Genomic DNA, 22108 nt, shown 5'->3' on the forward strand with positions numbered 1-22108 from the left:
TGCAGGCATTCAGCAGGGCTTGAGCTGCAGGGATTGGATGTTCTGTGGAGTATTGTTAAGAATGGTGTACTAGGGAAAGACAGGATATAAATATTGTAATAAAATAAGCAAAATAGGTAACAAATGAAAGCATTTTCTAAAATGGACTGAATCAGGACTTAAGTCCAGTATAGTTTTGTTTGTCCTGTCTCTGTTTGCAGTGGATAATGTATTGCCTGCATTTCCTCATTTCTCCCAAATATTATTGCTACCTAAATTTTATTTTTGCTCTAATTATTTCGGAACTCCTAGCTTTTAAACTCCATTTTCCAAAAGTCAGTTTCCAGTCCAAGTCTGTTACTAACCTGTGCTACAGATGTTACTTTTCCTTATGTTTAAATTCTGAAATAAATGGTAAAGGCTTATTGCTGTCTATTTAAATCTATATATGCATATTAACCTTCTATCAATATTGTTGTGAGTTCAAATACTATACCTGTCAAATGCTTCCTTTAATGCCAGTAATTGCAACATAGAACAGATCAAGCTTTTCTAAAACATGCTTATCATTTAATGTGATTTATTTGCCTTGTGTTTAAAATATTGCATGGTGAAAGTTTATTTTTTGCATATACGTTTTATTTTACTAATATATTATAAGCCATATTTCAATGACCCCTGTACATTTTTCATGCTGTCTTAATCCCAATGGCCTCTGTGCATGTAAGTAACCTGTCAAGTGACAATGCCTCTTTATTTGCTTCTTACTGTTTCCTTTCAATAACTCCTTTTCTTTGCTGGCTAGAAATATAGAAGCTTTTGAAAGTTCAGTTTGTAAAGTGTGTCCATATACTCCTCTAATTTTGTGTACAATTTTTTTTTAAATTTCTGGTTGGAAACTCTGAAATCACTAGTGGTCCCCAGTAGAACACAGTGAATGTTTGGTTCCACTAGTTTTGCCAAGGGTCTGTTCGTGCTTAGGGATCCCTCCAGTGGAGATATATTCAGAGTTGAGCTGAAAATTGCTATACAGCTTCAGTTTTCTTTTAGTTTTCATCTAGAATAATACAATTGAGCTTTTCCAAATTTTACAACCTTAGAGGTTAGGCTGGGTAGAATGTACAGTGATGTTTAATGTACAAGTTCTTCAATCTTAATAACCTGAAATTATAACCAAGGCTGTATCTAGTATAAATTAATAACCTATCAGAAGATATCCAGAATCTCTGTGGAATTATTTTTAATCCAAAATGTTCTGTTTATATTATTTACAAGATGAAGTAGTTCAGGGGTCCCCAACCTTTTTATGCCTGTGAGCACCTTTGAAATTTTGAGGTGGGGCAGTGAGCACCATCCCAAAATGGCTGCCACAGTAGGTAAAGCCAAGGGCAATCCTTCCTTCCTCACTTGGTAAAAGAATTGCAGAAGGGCAATGAAAAGAAATGGAGGAAAGCCCATAGGATAGAAGGGGGAATAACAAGCAGGGACGCCTGTAGGGGGATTGGAACCTCAAGCCTGAAGGCTTACTAGTCCTCCTGGGCCTCCAGTGGCGACGGCTGCTATTGCATCCATGGAAACCCTTTCATTTGAATGAGAGCAATCAATAACAAGCCCTGCCTTACAAAGGGGCTGCCCACTTTCTGAAAAGCTCAGGAGACACAAATGTAAATACTGGTGGGTACCATGGCACCCATTGGCACCACATTGGGGAACGCTGATGTATATTCAGAACATTTTCTAACATCATGTACCAGCAGACAAAACTTTCTGGACTGTTCTGCACTACATCAAAAATATCATGGCAGCATTTCAGAGAGATATGCCTGAATGCATATTTATTTAGAATGGGGGTCCCAAAACCTTTTGAGCCTGCAGGCACCTTTGGAATTCTGACACAGCATGGTGGGCACAGCCTCAAAATGGCTGCCACAAAATGAATGGCTGGAGGTGGAGCCAGCCACTAAATGATTGCTGCGGCTTCCCTTCAGTCACACAGAGAAGTCCCTTGTGTTGTAGCGGCTGCTGACAAAGCGATATTATAAAAAATTGCACAGCCAATGAAGTCTCCAAGGACCAATCAGAAGCCTTGTTGGGCAAAAGCCCCACCTGGCCCCACCCACTTTCTAAAAATACTTGTCAGGCATCAGGAAAGGTGTCAGTGCAACGCATGGCATCTGCAGGCACCATGTTGGGGACCCTTGATTTAGAACATTATTTTGGACATTTCTTTACTGTATTTAAAAAGCCATTTGAATGCCAACTTTTAAAAATCCAGCCTTAGAAAATAAAATCCCAGTTTAGATTTCAGACTTCTCAAACTAGTGCTAAAACTGTATTACAACGGTTTTATTAAAATAAAGGTATGATTGCTGAAGGATCTTGTCCCTTTTTACAAGCATGCAAAATCACATGGGTGATGTGTGGTGCTTTTTTGCTGTTACACCATTACAATAATATATTGAAAGATGCCCTTTCGTCAGTTAAAGGGGGATTTTTCTATAGATTTTTTTGTATCAACAAAAACATTTCATTGTTGGAAAAAAGAAAGAATAGAGTGGAGTTAAACATGATTTGCTGTATCATGGTCATTAACACTGGGTGGTAATATTGCAGTAAACATTATGACAATTGAAATATCATTGCTGGGGTCATATTTTATTAAGTGCTTCTATTATCCTGGAGACTTTATAGTTTCCAATAAAGCCATCCTCTTTGTTCTAGATCTTCATTTGCTGACAAAATTTTAAAGAGCATGTTGATATAAAATTAGCTCTTCTGTGTGAAGAGAACTCTACTTACAATTAATCAGATTTATGTGGACAAGTATCTGAATGTATCTGCAACACTAAAGTAATAAAATCAAGCTTTTAATTCCTTTTGTATTTGTTTTGAGAGAATATCTAAATTGTTTACTGTTTATGTAAGTAGATGTTCTCATTTTTGTAAGTAGATGTTCTCATGTTCATCTGTCACTGTCTAGAAACTTTGTTGCTCACTTTCAGGGACCCCAGCATTTTCAGAAGCTGTAATTATTTGTAAACTGTATACTGCATGGTTCCAACCACAAATCTTTAAGCATGTATTTTGAATTTTTCTTAATCTAACTGTTCTTGTGAAGTTGCTTGTGTTAGTAAAAATGTAAGAAGAAAATGCTTTGTTATAATCTCAGTTTAGTTATAGCATTTTGATGCAGCTGTACCGATTATAAAATCAGATATAGTATTATTGGAAAATAAACATGATTTAGTAGTCTTTTTTCTTATTTCTGGCTTTTATTTTCTGTTGCAGTGTTTGATCAATTAGATCTTGTCACATATGAAGAAGTAGTAAAATTGCCAGCATTCAAAAGGAAAACACTAGTCTTACTAGGTAATTTTTTGAATATGACTTTTGGTCTATAATTATAACAGCATGTTACTGAACCTCTGTGATCATTTCAAATTTCTGTTTCCTGTAGGAGCACATGGTGTTGGGAGAAGACATATAAAAAATACACTAATCACAAAACATCCAGACAGATTTGCATACCCTATTCCACGTAAGTAACGTGTTAAGTTTAGTACATGGTTGAACATTAATTAAGTATTATGAGGTACCTAATTTATTACTACATAAACTCAGTACACAAAAGAAAGTGCATCAATAAATCTATTAGCCTTTAAAATGGCACAAGACTCTTGTGTTTGTTTTCTTGCAACAGGCTATTAGTACAATCCTGTGCGATCTTGCTCTTCACAGGATTGCACTGTGTCACGGATACCCCACTAGAACACATAACAGTTTTAATTTGGTGAAAACAAAACATATAAGGTTAAATCCAAAGATTGGTTTTGGCCAATGGAAAGGGCCCCCCAGTTTTTACCAAATCCTCCTTCCTTCTGGAGATTCACCCTCCCATGCTATTCCTGAGAGTTCCCTCCAGGTGCAGCATTTTGGAGACCTCAGAGGACTGAACTAGGAAGGGGGGGAATGAAAGTTCTGTAATGCTTGTAGAAGGGGAGGGGAAGGGCTGTGGTTCAGTAGTTAGAGCATTTGCTTGGCATGCAATAAGTCCCAAAAAAACTTTAGTTCCAACTAAAGATTTATCATATCCCCTCTCAGTCTTCTCCTCTTCAGGCTAAACATACCCAGCTCCTTCAACCTTTCCTCATAAGACTTGGTCTCCAGACCCCTCACCATCTTTGTTGCCCTCTTCTGGACGCGTTCCAGCTTGTGTACATCTTTCTTAAATTCCGGTGCCCAGAATTGAACACAATACTCTAGGTGAGGTCTAACCAGAGCAGAGTAAAGAGATACCATCACTTTGCATGATTTGGACACTATACTTCTGTTGATACAGCCCAAGATCACATTTGCCCTTTTAGCTATCGCATCACACTGCTGACTAGTGTTCAGTGTTTGGTCTACTAAGACCCCAAGATCCTTTTCACACACACTACTGCTCAGACACGTCTCCCCCATCCTATAATTATGCATTTGATTTTTCCTACCTAAATGCAGAACTTTACATTTATCTTTGTTGAAGTACGTTTTATTACTTTTAGCCCAATTCTCCAGCCTGTCAGGATCATCCTGTATCCTGGCTCTGTCTTCTACCGTATTTGGTACCCCTCCCAATTTAGTATCATCTGCAGATTTAATGAGCATCCCCTCTATTCCTTCATCCAAATCAATTATAAAGATGTTGAACAATAACACAGAGCCCAGGACAGATCCCTGAGGCACTCCACTAGTCACTCCTCTCCAAGTGGATGAGGAACCCTTAACAAAGCACTCTTTGGGTGTGATCTTTGTTACATTTAAAGAAACCAGGTGTTTGTGCACTACCCCAATGCCAATCCTCGACTGCATATCCCTTCCCTCATCACATGTTCTGTTTATGCCATGTTGAGCACCGCTTCCCTCACAAGAAAAGACTGAGGAAAAGTAGGAATCGAGGTGTTCTGCTCTCTCTTCATCTCCTGTTACAGTTTCACTTTCCGGTCCCCACAATGGGCTTATCTTGTCCTTGTTCTTATTCTTATTCTGTACATAGGAAAATAACCCTTTTTTGTTGTGTTTAGCATCCTTCGCTAGCCTAAGCTCATACTTTAGCTTTCCTAACATTCTCCCTACAAGCATTAGTTATTTGTTTATATTCCTCTTTGGTTATAAGGCCCTCCTTCCACTTCCTAAATGAATCTTTTTTATTTCTGAATTCTTTAAAAAGCTGTTTATGGAGCCACCCTGGCCTCTTTATGCTCCTCCCATTTTTCCTTCTCATAGGAATGGTTTGTGATTTCATTTTTAAGGAACTCCCACCCTTCTTGAACTCCCTTCTCCTTAAGTATTTCTGACCATGGGATTCTACCCAGCATAAGTTTAAGCTTGTTAAAATTTGCTTTCCTAAAGTCCATCCTATATGTCTGACTACGTACAGTTTTTCCTTTTCCCAAGATTGTAAATTCCAAGATTACATGGTCTACCCAGAGTGCCTACTACTTTAACCTCATCAACCAGTTCTTCCCTGTTGATGAGAATCAAGTCTAAGATAGCAGATACCCTTGTTTCCCAGTCCACTTTCTGGAATAGGAAGTTGTCAGCAAGATAGGTCAGGGATTTATTGGATCTTGCATTTTTAGCAGAGTTGGACTTCCAACAGATATCCGGGTAATTAAAATCTCCCATGACCACCGTGTCCAGTCTCTTTGAGAACTTTGTAATCTGGTCTAGGAGGGTCTCATCCAAGGAAGGACTCATTGAGCCAGGCCTGGCAGCAACCACCAGTCTACCTGCTACAATCTAACTTTCATGATTCACCTAGGTCTGGCTGCCAGTATGGTGTAGCGGTTAGAGTTTCACATAACGGTCTGGGAGTCCTAGGTTCAAATCACCGGTATGCCATGTAGGGCCAGTTACATACTTTCAGCCTAACCTACCTCAGGATAAAAAGGAGAATAATAGAATGATTTAAGCTGCTTTGGTCCCTACTGAGGAAAAAGGCATGGTATAAATGAAGAAAATAAATATAGCTGAAGATGGGAGGCAGATAAAAAGTAGGTTGATGAATGGCTGAGAATGAGGCAGGGAAAGGTTTAGGGTTAGGATATAGCGGTTGCTAGGAGGAGGGGAAAAGGAAATAATATGGGGAAAGGGATACAGGGGGAAGTGATGTTCCCCCCACAAGTTCCCTATCATGCAAGTGGGCCTGGCAGAGCAGCTGGCACCACAACGCTGGGCCATAGTAGAGGCTGCTGGGGGGAGTTGAAGATGGGGGGCAGATAAATGTAGATTGGCTGTTGGGTCGGAAGCAGAGAAGGCAGCAGGAAAAGAGGAGAGGCTGTGGGGGCTGCCAGGGAAGGGAAAGAGGAAATAGTGGGGGAAGAGGGAATCAGATGCCCCTCATAAGTCCACTTTCCACTTCTACATATCTAAAGATTAAAGTAACAGTCTACAGTGTTTACTGCTGGATGAATTTTTCATCAGTATACAGCATTTTGAAAACAGAAAAAATATACTTGTGCATTGGTTGGGGTGTTGAAAACTGAGAAATTGGGTTTAATCAAATTAAACGTTTGTTATTTACTCTTGTAATTACAGATACAACCAGACCACCAAAGAAAGATGAAGAGAATGGAAAGAATTATTACTTCGTATCACATGACCAAATGATGCAGGACATTTCCAACAATGAATATTTGGAATATGGTAGCCATGAAGATGCCATGTATGGGACAAAACTGGAAACGATACGGAAGATCCATGAACAGGGATTAATTGCAATACTTGATGTAGAACCACAGGTAGTTATATAATAAAGTGCACACCAATACAAATAAGTAACTTTACCTTATACTAAAATGGTTCATTTTTAACTAGGTTGAAAAAAGGATTTCTTAAAGGATCAGTATTGTTTCTTTAAAACTAAAGGATATTTGAACATGAACATTTCCACTTAACATTTCCACTTAACAAGACTAGTAGAACTAAGTAATCAGTATCATTATGCATTCCTACATGGTTGCATACTTTGACATAAAATTAGTATATGTGACATATGGTGGAAATGTTATTTTTGAAAAATTTAGATGCAATTTTATTTTAATTTTGAAATATTCCTGGCTTTTATGTTTGTAGTGGTATTTATAAGCATATAACCACTCATCTCAATCTGTGGACCTGGAAAGCAGTTCCCCTTTTCACTGGCAAGTGATGAAGTTTCATTTCATTAATTTGGCTTAATCTGCACATGCAGTGTGTAAGTTTGAGCCATGGTGTGCCTCTTTCTGTTCAAGGATTGCTCTGACATGGGAGAACAAGAAAGCAGAGGCAGATCAGCATGAACAGATTGCGTGCCCTCTACATATGTGCTTGAGGGAGGTTTGTTGGGGCACAGGAATTCCTCTGTGTGTGTGCATGTACCCATACACAAGTGGGGGAACCCATGAAGATTCGTAGGGGGCATCTCATTTTTCTCCTGTATCTCCTGCCCCTCACTGCCCCCCGGCAGCTCCCATAGCCTTACCCTTCTTCCTCTTCTCCATCTTTCCAACTAATCAACCTGCCATTATCTGCCCCTCCATTAATCTTCAGCTTTCCTTCCTTCCTTCTGCCTGGCAGCTTCTCTCTTTTTCTTCTGTTCCCCCACCTGCCTTTTCTGCTGTTCCCCACTTCAGCTGCTCCTTTTTCTCTTCCCTTTCCCTGCTCTCTTCCCTCCCTTCCATCTTTTACCCTTTTCAGTTCCCCCCCACACACACAGATACCTTTGACTGACCAAAACCAGGCCTCGGAAGACTCAGCAATATTGTTGTGGCTTCCTAGCAACCCTCAAAATGGCCACTATGATCAGAATGTAGTCTCCCAAGTTCTCAGTTGACATTCATCTCCTAAAGCTACAGGCTGTACTTCTGTTATCTGGATATTTATTTATATCTCACCTGTCTGTTCAAAAAGAGCGCCCAAGGCAGCTTACAGATATAAAGCATACCTATAAAATACAAACATCTAATAATTAATTAGTAATTAACAAAACAGTACCAGTAGTTTTCCAGATAAGCAAAGACAGGACTGAGCAGACAGAAAAGCTCAACCCTAGATAGCAGCCCTAGATAGCAAGTTACCCACAGGTGAACAGCATTACCAGGTTGTAGCTCCTTTTTCAAGGCAGCTAGGAGGGCTGAGCAGGTGGGAAAGCTTGGTCCTTAATGGCAGTTCTTCCCCCAGTTGTGTGTGTGTGTGTATTTAGTTTTCAGATTTTTATGCAAATCTAGGGCTTGCCTCGGATGTGTAGAAAAATGCACAATCACACACCAGTCTGCCCTGGCCTCACTGAGTGGATTTTTCGCTTCACACTCTAGAGCTTCATTCAGAATATAATTAGATATAATCATGTGTTAAGACCTTTTCAAGGAACCATTTCCGGAGTTTACTCCCAATCAGTTTAAAACATATTTTCCTTTTTAATGGTCTGAAAAACTTTCATTTGATTATTTGATGTTAAGATTTATTTCTGTTTGAAATAAATATTTTCAGTTTGACCTGTTGAATATAATGAATATTTTTCTACATAGTGGAAAGCAATTAATATATTAATTTTGTGTAGAAAAAATATTTCTAACATCACATCACAGATCTGTCAAAATAAGTCAAGGTAGAATCCAAAGAAGGAACACACACACATGTGAAAGAACTACGATGGAGCCAAATATTTTTGCCTCTTCTGAAAAATTACACACACCTCTTCTGCAGTTTTTAAAGGAAGAGAGCATGAAACTGGGTGAAAATGTTTATTTGAGGAGTTTTCCCAGTTGCAGGGACAACTGAACCAATGCTCCTTGTCTTTTCAGTGCTATCCAGACGCCTCCCATATGGGAACATCTCATTCTATGTCAAATTAGATTGAAGACAAATCATTGGCTTTGTTTGCCATCCTTAATGTTACACACCAAATCCATTCAGCTGTGTGGCGTTGTGATGTGCCCCTGTATTCTCACAGCCCATTCCTGAAAATGCGGCGTGCGGAGTCAGTGGGGAAGAGGCGCAGTGGTGCCTTTCCCTAAGCCGAATTGCGCATGCCGCAAACAAAAAAAAGCCGTTTCGCGGCTTTTTTTTTGTTTGTTTTACCGGGGCCTTTTGCCCCATAGGGAACAGCGAGGCTGCGCCTGCTAAAACGCAGGCGCAGAACCGCCGTTCCCGGTGCCGGCGGTGAGGGCCAAAACGGGACATGAAGCCGCCTACCCAGTGGCTCCTCCCCCCGGAATGCCCCCCTGCACTGGCATGGCCTCTCGACGCCGTGGCCTGCGCCACAAAGAGGCCACACCGGCGTAGGAGGGAGACGTGGTCCCGCGGCGCTCTGCCGCCGGCGGGACTGGCCTCGCTGCCAGTGTAAGTGCATTTAAACACTCGATTACATGCACTTACACTGGCAGCGAGGTCACGCCGCCTCCTGAAGACTTTCGACCCAATTTTCAGGAATGGGCTGTCAGTCTTCGATTGCCTGGAAACACTTAAGAGAGAGAAATCTTGAGAAAATTTAAAATGGAGCCAAAGCAGCCCTGTGGGACAAATCTTGCATACCTCCCAAAGCCTCCCTTTCACCCCAAGTTATTAGAGGGTGAAAAATTAAGCACAACTGTTGAAATAATTTGCACATAGCCAAGTTTCACTATAGCAATATCCACTGCCAAAGACGGCAGCAGCTTTTTTATAGTAAATTATAGCTTCGTGACAGTGCAAATTACTACATGTAAGCAGTACTTGAAACTCCACTTGCACTTGTAAGGCCTGTTCCCCCATATGCCTGTCTGTTCTTAATATCTTGTGCACAGTTTGTAATAAAATAAGTTTGAATACCTGATTTACAAAGTTTTCTGTGTCACACAGATCTACAAGTGCAATGATGAGGTAACTAGCAGAAACCATCAGTCACTGGTTGCCCAGCTTAAAGTGAGAGCCCCCCCTCCCCCCCTCTCCAAGTTCTCTGTGCACCCCAGAGAATGCAGCCGTGGGAGGGGTCTCTCCCTTCCTACTGGTTGAGAAAGGCTGGTCCTGCTCCCATTCTGAGTTCTCCTGTCTGCCACCTCACTGCTTCCAAGCATTTCCAAAGTCTGGCCTAAAGTGATTGCCTGTCTGTCCTCTCCAGAGTCCTCTCCAAAGAATCATGTCCTCTCCAGAGGGTCTGGAGGAGCGATGGGGGCGGGGGCAACTGCACATAATGGCTGGTTATAGAGACCAGCAAAATTTGTGGACTTATTAATTTAATTTTTTATGATGTTTAGTCCTGTTGAAAGAAAGGAGTCACTAAAATATTTTATACATACTGTATTAGGTCATCGCATGGTTGGGATGCCTGTTAACTTAAGTTCATTTCCAAATGTATCCAGAATAATATGCCTTGATTTTATATGTATTAAAGTTTAGGCCTTTCCAAAATTATCTTTTCTTAGGCCCTGAAGGTTCTGAGGACTGCAGAGTTTGCTCCTTTTGTTGTTTTTATCGCTGCACCTACAATTACCCCAGGCATTCATGAGGTAAGAGTTGTTACAAAGAAATGTCATTTGCAGAATGTTTAATAAATACCTGAACGTAAACTAATGAGATAAAGACAATTGGAAGTTATAGAGAAATCTTACATAAAGTTCAGAATTGTTTCTCTGCTAACTGTACTAAAGTTTTAGAATATGTATGTCTTCTTTTTTAACAAATTATTTGCACATAAAATATCCCATTTGCTTTACCATGTTTTACTTTAAACCCTACATTTAAAGAGTACATTTCAAAGTGTATGTCTGTACCAGTTCGTGTTTGCATAATCTGTCCCTAGCAATAGCATGAGGGACTGATGAAGGGTGTATCTTATAACAGTTCCTGTCACTAACTTTCATTAATTAGAATACTACTTTCTGCTTTCTTCATGAGTAGCAACTCAGTAAAGAAGTGATAACTTTCTCTTACTATTATCATGCCAATAAAGGTGACTGAAACTGATAACTTTCTCAGGATGAGTCTAGAGAAATACCTCAGAATGGTCCTCATCCCAGCCATGCTTCATTATCAGAACTTTTGCATTTTTAAAGCATATTTTGAGCTTATTCACCCATTGACTAGATATGCTTTGACAAGGGGAGAAGTAGGGGGCTGTTTCTGATGTTGCCAAACTCTGGCTATTTTAAAATTCCACAAACCTTTCCCCCTTTTGCATCAGAGTTAATAGTGTTTACATGGGTGCCCAGGAGTAATTGTGTATATTTCAGTATTTTAAAGCAAAAGCCTGAGATAATATTTCCAAGCGAAACTAAACACCTACTTGTAGACAGTGAATGGAAATTAACACAGTCAAGGGGCACAAACTGAAATGAAGTTTAATAAGGGGTGCTGTTGCAGACATATCCTACATGACTGCCCTTGATTTCTTTATTTTTTCTTGAATTATCATCTTTGCTTTTCTTCTCATTTTCTTGCACTTGTGCTAATTTTATCTAGCTGCCAAAATGGTGCAGAAAGCTGCCTGTAAGTACCAGCTAGGAATGGATAACATGTAACCCTTAAGTATTTTAAGGTTGTTTGAATGTCGATAACTCATTTCCAATTTGACATTTCTTTCACTGTTTAAGTAAATGCATAAAAAGCAAATGAAAGTGTTCTGAAGTTTGTTGAGCTAAATAATACCAAGCAGATATTTTTATTTTTATTTTATGTATTTGCAGTTGTATTCCATCTTTCCACCATTACCAGGTCCACCAAGGTAGCTAACTAACAATTTAAAATATATATAATAAAATTACATTTTAAAACCATTAAAATCAACTCCCTCCCAAACACATATTATTAAAAACAATTTAAAAACAGAGTTAAAATATAGACAATACATTCAAACATTGATTAGGAAGGAGGGATCATTGAGGGTATGCCAAATGAAATGAAAAAGTCTTCACTTGCTGGTGGAAGATGGCAAAAGAAGGGGACAACAAAATCTCCAGAGCTTTGGTGCCATGACTAAAAAGGCCCTCTCTCGGGCTGTCACCCACCTGATCTGAGAAGGCAAGAGCACCCAAAGCAGAGCCTCTGAAAACGACCATAGTGGTCAGGCAGGTTCCTAAGAGATTAGGCAGTCCTTCAGGTATATTGGTCCCAAACCATATGGGCTTTGAAGGTCAACACCAGCTCCTTGAATTGTGTCTGGAAACAAATTGGGAGCCAGTGTAGATGGGCCAAGACTGGAGTGATAAGGTCCCTGTTACCCATTCCAGTCAAAATCCAGCTGCAGCATTCGATACCAATTGAAGTTTCAGAACACTCAAGGGCAGCCCCCACACAGAGTGCATTGCAGTAATCTAATTTAATCTAAATATGACCACAGAATGTTCTACAGTAGCCAGATCTTTTCTGCCCAGAAAAGGCCACAGCTAGCTAACAAGTCGAAACTGCTAAAAGGCACTCTAGACCACACTTGTCACCTGCTTATCCAGCAGTAAGCATGGGTCTACACCCAGATTTCAGACCTGTTCCTTCTAGGGGACTGGAACCCCATTCAGAATGAGTGACACCTTAAATCACAGGTCACACCTTCTGCCCACCAGTAGCACTTCCATCTTGTTGGGACTTTCAGTAATTTAATAAAATTCCTTCCAGTTCCAGCTTGCCCCTGAAAGCATAGACTTAAAACACTTGCCTTATTCAGGAAATAGAAATGGAAAATATTATGACAACGTCCAGTCCTGCATGTACTCTAGTTTAGCCTCAAGAACATTATATGCGATTGTGTGTTAAGTGCCATCAAGTCACTTTCTTCTTATGGTGACCTCATGATTAAATGTCCTATCATTAATAGCCTTGCAAACTGAGGGCTGTGTCTTCCTTTACTGAGTCAATCCCTTTCATGTTTGTCAAGCAAATGAGTCCCTTAGTGTAGTTTCTTGTTCTCTCAAAGATTGGTTCAGGCTTCAGGCCTACAATGGAAAATAACTGTGCAGTTGCTTGAGATCCAGCAGGCTGTGACCTTTTGCAACCCAGATAAGAGTCCAGGTGCAAGGAGTTGACTAGCTTCTACCCAAGCTCCCCTTCAATCTCCAAGGCCAAGAACAGTGGAGCCACATTCCTTTCAATTAGCGCAGATGAGATCATGAGAGTTGAAACCTGTGAGAAGTGGGCAGGCTTAGCTGCAGATAGGTTCAACCACACCATCTGACTCTTGACCCCTCCCCTTGGTCACATGGCTAGTAACAGGGTTACCTAGTTAATTGACATCAACAACCATGGGTCTGATTGGTCAATTTTAGAAATATTTTTGCACAATTTTAATAAATCACTTTAATCATATCTTGTCATGTTTTGTCTTCAGGAGGCTTCAGTCTAATTCCATTACCTAGTCCTATGTGGCTACACCGACCAGGTTAATTGTTTTGTGAAACTCACTCTGCAAGTAGTCTGCCTTGCAGGGGTGACTTTCTTGATTTTAATCCCAGGAAGGGATCTGATTTGAAAGGGATATATTCATAAAGGTGATTCTAAATTTAGATTATATGTAGCACGACATCTGATTGTTTTGGTGCGCAACCTATACTCTGCACAAGAGGCTACAGTTAGGACAGAGTATGCGTCTTATGGAACGAATGCCGGCTGGGCGCGTGCGCGTCGGGACGGCGCGAGCCAGCATTCCCCGCCCCGACGGCCAGCTGGGAGGCGGGCGGGGCCGCACAGAGCGAGCCGGCGCACTCGCCCAGCCGGCTCTGCGGCCCCGCCCGCCTCCCAGCTGGCCGTCGGGGTGGGGAACGCCGTCTCGCGCCGTCCCAACGCACATGCACCCAGCCAGCTCTGTGTGCCCCGCCCACCTCCCAGCTGGCCGTCGGGGCAGGGAATGCTGGCTCGCGCCGTCCCGACGCGCACGCGCCCAGCCGGCATTCGCTCCATAAGACGCACAGACATTTCCCCTCACTTTTGAGGAGGAAATAAGTGCGTTTTATGGAGCGAAAAATACGGTATTTCAAATCTTCAGTATTTTCTGCCAGTAATGTGGTGTCATCTGCATATCTCAACTTGTTAATGTTCCTCCCCGCAAATTTCACTTCATCTAAATCTAATCCAGCTTTCCCTATGGTATGTCTTCCATGTAAATTGAAGAGATAGGGAGATAAAATACCTTTGCAATTGAAAACCATTCTGTTTCTCCATATTCTGTCCTAACTGTAGCCTCTTGTGCAGAGTATAGGTTGCGCATCAAAACAATCAGATGTCGTGCTACATATACCTTATATACTCGCATATAAGCCGAGTTTTTCAGCCCAAAAAAGGACTGAAAAAGCCGAACTTGGCTTATACGCGGGTCAATACGGTAGAGGGAGGAGGGAGGGGGGAACTTACTGCCGCCGGGCCCATGCGCCTTTCCCCGGCCGGGAGTGGCCTCCAGAACACTCGTGCGGCCGCAGGGAGGCCGCGCCGCCGCCCCCACCGGGCCTGCGCTGCTTTCCGCCACCGGGAGCAGCCTGGGGGCAGCCTCCTGCAGCTGCAGGGAGGCTGCCCCGGCCCCCACCGGGCCGCGCCGTCGTCCCCGCCGGGCCCGCGCCGCTTTCTGCCGCCAGGAGCAGCCTGGGGGGGCCTCCTGCGGCTGCAGGAAGGCCGCCCCCTCCGGGCCCACGACGCTTTTTGCCGCCAGGAGCCCGTCAGGTAAGCCTGCAGGGGGGAGGGGTTATAAGCCGACCCTCGGCTTATACGCGGGTGCCTAATTTTTCCCCATTTTTGGGGAGAAATTAGGCACCTCGGCTTATACGCGGGTCGGCTTATACACGGGTATATACGGTAATCTAAATTTAGAATCACCTTTATGAATATATCCCATTCAAATCAGATTCTGTCTGGCGCATGGCTTGTCACTTTGTTAGTAAAAGAGGAAGTTTGTAAACTGCAGAAATTCCCCTAAGGAATCCAGCTGAAGAAAGTAATCATCACCTCTCCTCCCTACATCTTATCGATTTGCAAAAAAAATTAACCCTTTCCTGAACATAGACGTGCTCACAGTCTGTATGTGGTTCAAAAATAGAATGCTAAAGAGTCAGTCTGGGCTGGAAGCCAATTACTGTGTGTGGTGGTATCTGTGCCATTTCAGAAACACATAGAATTTTTTTCTTTCATGATGTGTGAGATTGTATATTTGAAATGCAATCATGAGGGCAGGTGCATGTTACAAGTTTTTAACAGACCCAGAAAATAATTCTTGAAGCCTGTCTGCCTGCCATGCAATGCCTCAGCCTATTGCCATCCAAAGGATTCCGTCTAATTTTAGAGTAAGCCAGGGACAGTTATACCAATTGCCTGAGAAAGGAAAGACTAACTCTAATCCTAACAAAGATATAAATGTGAGGTTTGTCACTATTTGTAGGCACAGACTGTTAAAGATTTAAAATGTATTACTTTTGAAAAAAGGCCTCATTTAGAAAAGAATAACTACAGTACACTTTTTTTAAGCCAGTCAAAATTATTCAGATTATACCTCTGGTAAAGTAAAAGGTGGAACTCTTTTTACCAAGATCTATGCTAGAGGTGGGATAGGATGAGATGGTATCAAGAAGAAGCTTAAAGTACCATATGTTGATCTTAGTACTTTCTGTATGATTTACAGAAAATGTTCTTTAACTACGTAGTGCACTTACACAATACCTCTATAATTGCTGCCTAGGTATCACTAGTGGTGCATGTAATAGATTGTGTGGGAAGCAGCAGAGAATATCTGAGATACTGTTTCAATATTGAATTTGGCTGTATGATTAATCCACAGCCAGTTATGCACAAGTTGTAGTGTGATCATAGCCAGTTCTTTCCTTGGCTGTTCCCTGCTCAGCACCTCCCTTATCTTCTTCCATTTCCTGGTGGAATTCTCTGGTGAAGATTCAGTGATTTCAGCTCTGTTCTGGTCAATCGTGGGCTTTTGGTCATAGCTAGCATTGCCAGCCGTGCTGGCAACTCATGGGATACTTTGGGGGTCAGGATCAATGAAATTGGCACAAATCTGGAATTGACATCACCAGATCAGAATGTCATTCTTAAGATGAGTATCCTCCTGACATGGTAACATCACTTCCAGGTTTGTGCAAGAACTCACAACCGTCCCGTTCCCCCCCCCCATTTTGCTCCCACTGCTCCACGGAGCAGCAATGGGAGCCTGGGGTTGCAGAGTGCAAATGGCACCCCAGTCATAGTTCTTTGGTAGGCTCAGGTACAGTGAGGGAAAAAAGTATTTGATCTCCTGCTAAATTTGCCCGTTTGCCCTATGACAAAGAAATGACCAGTCCATAATTTTAATGGTAGGTTTATTGTAGCTGTGAAAGACAAAATAACAACAGGAAAACCCCCAGAAACCCAGAAGACAAAGGTCAGAGATTGATGTGCATTATAATGAGTGAAATAAGTATTTGATCCCCTATCAACCAGCCAGATTAGGGTTAGGGTTCTGCTGTCGACAGAAGCAATCAATCCATCAGATTCCGAACTAGCCACCATGACCAAGACCAAAGAGCTGTCCAAGGATGTCAGGGACAAGATTGTAGACCTGCACAAGGCTGGACTGGGCTACAAGACTATTGCCAAGCAGCTTGGTGAGAAGGTGACAACCCTAACCCTGTCAACCTCCCTCGGTCTGGGGCTCCATGCAAGATCTCATCTCGTGGAGTTGCAATGATCATGAGAACGGTGATGAAGCAGCCCAGAACTACACGGGGGGAACTTGTCAATGATCTCAGGGCAGCTGGGACCATAGTCACCATGAAAACAGTTGGTAACACACTACACTGTGAAGGACTGAGATCTTGTAGAGCCCACAAGGTCCCCTTGCTCAAGACAGCACATGTACAGGCCCGTCTGCAGTTTGCCAATGCACATCTGAATGACCCAGAGGAGAACTGGGTGAAAGTGTTGTGGTCAGATGAGACCAAAATCGAGCTCTTTGGCATCAGCTCACCGTGTTTAGAGGAGGAGGAATGCTGCCTGCGACCCCAAGAACACCATCCCCACTGTCAAACATGGAGGGGGACATATTATGCTTTGGGGGTGTTTTTCTGCTAAGGGGACAGGACACCTTCACCGCATCGAAGGGACGATGGACGGGACCATGTATCGTCAAATCTTGGGTGAGCACCTCCTTCCCTCAGCCAGGGTATTGAAAATGGGTCGAGGATGGGTATTCCAGCATGACAATAACCCAAAACACACGGCCAAGGCAACAAAGGAGTGGCTCAAGAAGAAGCACATTAAGGTCCTGGAGTGGCCTAGCCAGTCTCCAGACCTTAATCCCATTGAAAATCTGTGGAGGGAGCTGAAGGTCGAGTAGCTACACATCAGCCTCGAAATCTTACTGACTTGGAGAGGATCTGCAAAGAGGAGTGAGACAAAATACCTCCTGAGATGTGTGCAAACCTGGTGGCCACCTACAAGAAACGTCTGACCTCTGTAATTGCCAACAAGGGTTTTGCCACGAAGTACTAAGTCATCTTTTGCAAAGGGATCAAATGTAAGCACTTGTTAGTCCTGAAAGTCCAATAGCCACACCAAAAGACAGATAGTCCAGAAGAGTTGGTTTATTGGTAGAGCTTAGGAATCAAAAGGCAGGAACGAAAGGGGATGGGGGAGCACTTGGTTATATGGAGAATTACAGACACAGTACAGTCATATCATGATAATACAGGCATAATATGATTGATTTTATTATTGCGGCGATAGCCAGATAAACTACAAACTTTATCAATTAAAATCGATTACAAATGTAAATAATTAAATCAAATTAAAACCTCTCTATACCAAATATAGATAAAGTTATAACAATTAATAATCACAATATTCATAAGGCATAAAGCGAGTAAAATCAATTAAAACCACTAATACCCTTCTCCGACCAAATTTTAATAGCTACAGAGCAATACTTGGCTACTTGCAAAGATCGCTGAGAGTCTCCCTCCCATAAGAGGAATTTAATTTTCTCTTCCTCTGAACTGGACTCCATCATATCAATAAGAGGTAAAATTAGATTCTGACGAATTCCCTCATAAAAGGTACATCTAAATAGAACGTGACTAGTGCTTTCCATTTCGCCTGATCCACAAGGACATGCCCACTCGGATCTTGCTAATTTCTTGTACTTTCCCTCCAGAATTGCTGAGGGCAAAGCCGACCCTCTAGCCAGAGTTAATGCTCTCCTTTGGTTATTTAGCTCAATAGCAGATAAATATTCGGCTGGCGCTAAACGAAAGCGTGTTTTAATAGGGGCCAGGTACGCTGGGGAACTCATAAGCTCTGTTTGTCTCTCTATATCAAAGATCCTTTGTCTAATCAAGAGCTTTGCTTGATCTTTTTTTTGCTCTAAGAGGAATTGAGGTGCAAACCCAAGACTCTCCATTTTTTTTCAGACTGTATCCACCATCTAGATCTATAATTGTCCAAACTAAGCAGTGGTAAGAATCCCTCTGATGCCTAATGGGCTTTTAACCAAAGGTAGATTGAGGCTAGAGTAATTTTTGCCTCGATTTTTAACATGGAATGCAAAAAACTCCTTTCGTCCTAAAGAATTTTAATATATTATAGGCGGATCTCTCAGCGGTTAACGCCACCTGTCTATGGTGTTCTGCTCGGAGGCTATTTGCCTGGAATGTTACACCTAGATATTTAAACGACATGACCTGCTCTAAGCTATTTCCATCTATCGACCAATCGTTCTTTCTTCTGTGGCTCCCAAAGGCGAGCACTTTGGTTTTCTTATAATTTATATGAAGAGCTTCAGATTTACAAAAATTGGCTAGTCTCCTCAATGCTCTTTTCATGCCAACCTGGGTTCGAGAAAGGATCACAATGTCATCTGCATAGAGAAGTAGAGGGATACTATGCTGTGCTATTTTGGGGGGATGCAAATCCTCGTAACTTAAAAAGTCTACTATGTTGTTTATGTAAAATGAGAACAGCGACGGGGCAAGCAAACAGCCTTGTCTAACACCTTAAACTGAAGGAATAGGATCTGTTAGACACCTGCTCCTATTACATCTTATTTTAATAAATGTCTGCCTGTGCAAGGCCTGAATAAGGAAAAGAAGTCTCCTGTCTATGGAGGTTCTCCTAATTTGGTCCAGAGGCGGGTCCTGGAAACTGAGTCAAAGGCTGCTTTAAAATCCACGAAGGTTGCATAAAGGGATGTTGCTCTTTTAGAGCTGTATTTCTCTATAAGATGTTGTAGTATTATACAATGCTCCAGCGTACCTCTCCCTTCTCTAAACCCTGCCTGAGCCTGTGTTATTATCATTTCCTGGGTAAGCCACACTGTAAACTTTTCCAGGAGGTGACTGGCATAGACCTTCCCAATGATGTTTAATAAACTAATTGATCTATAATTACTGGGATCCTTCCTATTCCCTTTCTTATAAAAAGGAATCACCACCGCATTGTCCCAGCCCTTTGGAATATGACCTGTAGAATCTATGTAAGTAAACATAGCCGCCAATAGCTGGGCCCACCATGTTTTTTAAGAAGCTCAGGTGGGATTCCATTTCACCAGGGGCCTTCCCATTTTTAAGTCGTCTTATATGAGATCTAACTTCAGCCTGTGTGACAGGGGGCCACTCTGGCGTCCCCGTTGGCAATTCCATAGTGAAGGTCTCATGGGGAGAGTCATTAAACAAACTATGAAAATAAGATATCCATGTTCTAGGAGAGATAACAGAATCTAATGGGGTATAATCTGACCTAGAACTGTTCAAGGTCATGTGCCAGAAAAGTGTGGAGTTCTTTTCTTTAGCTGCCTTAATCAATATTGACCATTGCTCTCTGAGGAAGCCCTTCTTTTTTTGAGTAACCAAGAGTTTGTATAATACAGGCAGTTGGAGGTACCAGGCTCCCATGGGCTTCAGACCCTGGGAAGGAAGGCAAAGCAAAGCCAGCTGGCGGCTGCACTGATAAACGGCCTTGAAGCCAGAGTCGAAACAAGGAATGCAAAGTCAACCTGACATTCTGCTCACCTCAAGGCCCCCTCCCGTCCCGAAAGGGGGCCGGTTTGGTGGGGTAGGCACAGTGAAAGGCGCGCACCAGCTGGGGGGCGGATACATCGCGGGAGCGCACCCACTTGTCATAGGCAGGAGGGAAGTGCTTCCAACGAACAAGATACTGGAGAGAACCATGATGCCAACGGGAGTCCATAATTTTAGCAACCTCGAAATGCTCCTTCCCCCCCACCATGACCGGCTGCTCAGGAGGCGGGTCGGGATGCCACTCCGGAGCGGCAAAATGAGGCTTTAGGAGGCTGACATGGAAAACAGGATGGACGCGCTTCAGAATCTTTGGGAGGGATAGTTCCACGGTTACTGGGTTAATTATCCGAGCAATGGGGTAAGGGCCCACGTACTTGGCACTGAATTTACCACATGGATGGGTGGATCGTAGATTCTTGGTGGATAGATACACCAAATCCCCAACATTAAAGTTTTGACCGGGGGAGCAGTGCTTATCCGCTTGAGTCTTGTATTTACATTTTGCCCTTTCCAAATTCTTTACTAGCCAGGGCCAGGTAGTGTGGATAGCTTGTACCCAAGATGCCACATCCTCACCCCCCTCCACCCCAGAAACATTGATTTGCCCAATAGGACTAAACTCCTGACCATATACAGCATAGAAAGGACTGAAACCAGTAGACTGATGTACAGCATTATTGTAAGCATATTCAGCAAAGGGCAACAATTCAACCCAATCATCCTGATGGAAATTGACATAACAACGAAGATAACATTCTAACACAGCATTGACACATTCAGTTTGCCCATCAGTCTGGGGGTGGAATGCACTAGAAAGACCTTGCTCCACCCCCACCAATTTAAGGAAAGCTTTCCAGAATTTGGCCACATAGGTGCCCCCCCTGTCGCTCACTATCTTCCGCGGGAAGGAATGTAGACGGAAGACATGTGACACAAAGAGGCGGGCCAGCTTCGGGGCGCTGGGAATACCTGCGCACGGGATGAGGTGCACCTGTTTGGAGAAAAGATCTGTAACAACCCATAAAACAGTTTTACCCTCACTGAGAGGGAGGTCTGTCATAAAATCCATGGCAATAAATTCCCAGGGTCTGGAGGGGGTTTCTAAGGGTTGCAAGAGTCCGGGGGGTTTCCCTTGAGAACGTTTGACCGTGGCACAAATTGGACAACTGCGGATGAAAGAGTCCACGTCGGCACGCATGCCTGCCCACCAAAACTGCCTGCACAATAAGTGGAGGGTTTTCAGAAATCCGAAGTGTCCTGCAGTTTTGGCTCCATGGGCTAATTGCAGGACTTCTTTTCGCAGCCCTTTAGGCACATACAGTTTAGAGTCTTTGTACCAGTAACCACCCCGTTCCAGGAGGGAAGGGGGAAGTGTCTGAGCTGTGCGTTCAGCCAGGCATTGGGTACGAAGAGAGTCTAGGAAGGAACCGGGCAGGTCTACTCCGGCTGTGGAGGAGGGTGGAGCAGGACTAGATGGCAGCGTTGGTGATGCAGAATGTACAACTGGTTGATTCGGGGTTCTTGGCGCAGGAGGCGCTATTGGGACTGGTGAGGGAGTCGGGTTGATGGGTTGCCTAGACGCGCCCCCCCCCCAGGGGCGACGGTGTCTGCTGGTCGGGATTGGGATTGAAGCAGAGTTTGAGACCGGGTTTGCACCGCCAAGGTAGATAAGGCACCCCTTTGTGCTGGGGTGAATAAGGAGACCGTCGGGCGGTCGACTTTCACTGGATACTGGGGCAGTCTGGAAAGAGCGTCTGCTAGTACGTTCAGCTTTCCAGGAACATGTTTAAGCACAAAACGAAATTGAGCAAAGAAGTCAGCCCAACGCTGCTGTTTCGCGGACAATTTGTGGGTCCCCGTAAGGGCTTCCAGGTTTTTGTGATCTGTCCAGACTTCAAAGGGGACCCTGGAACCCTCCAGAAACTGCCTCCACGTAGTGAGGGCATGGTGGACGGCGGCAGCTTCCTTTTCCCAAATTGGCCAGTTTAGTTGGGAGTGTGAAATTTCTTAGAAAAATAGGCACAGGGGTGGAGAAGGCCGTTTGGACCTTGCTGCAAAAGAGCACCTCCCATGGCCACGTCTGATGCATCCACTTGCACTACAAACATGTGGTCAGGATCAGGGTGCTTTAACACCGGTTCTGAAATGAATAGCTG

The 22108-nt window shown here is 43.0% G+C and overlaps 2 protein-coding genes across 21 annotated transcripts in view; both read left to right on the top strand.

Annotated features, from left to right (window-relative positions):
- Window positions 1-22108, top strand: part of CASK (calcium/calmodulin dependent serine protein kinase) — a 327562-nt gene that overhangs the window by 299431 nt on the left and 6023 nt on the right. For 7 of the 20 annotated variants that reach the window (XM_056858036.1, XM_056858043.1, XM_056858040.1 and 4 more), the window contains 5 exons: window positions 3283-3348; window positions 3437-3517; window positions 6559-6761; window positions 10404-10487; window positions 11440-11466. In XM_056858036.1, the coding sequence (XP_056714014.1) occupies window positions 3283-3348; window positions 3437-3517; window positions 6559-6761; window positions 10404-10487; window positions 11440-11466 (461 nt within the window). Of the gene's footprint in view, window positions 1-3267; window positions 3349-3436; window positions 3518-6558; window positions 6762-10403; window positions 10488-11439; window positions 11467-22108 lie in introns of all 20 variants that reach the window. The other 13 variants (XM_056858039.1, XM_056858047.1, XM_056858050.1 and 10 more) reach the window with 3 other exon arrangements.
- RPL8 (ribosomal protein L8) overlaps window positions 1-22108 on the top strand; it is a 200639-nt gene that overhangs the window by 8710 nt on the left and 169821 nt on the right. The window lies entirely within an intron of this gene.

The sequence above is a fragment of the Euleptes europaea genome, chromosome 12 (genome assembly GCF_029931775.1).
Source record: "Euleptes europaea isolate rEulEur1 chromosome 12, rEulEur1.hap1, whole genome shotgun sequence".
Classification (NCBI taxonomy): Eukaryota; Metazoa; Chordata; class Lepidosauria; order Squamata; family Sphaerodactylidae; genus Euleptes; species Euleptes europaea.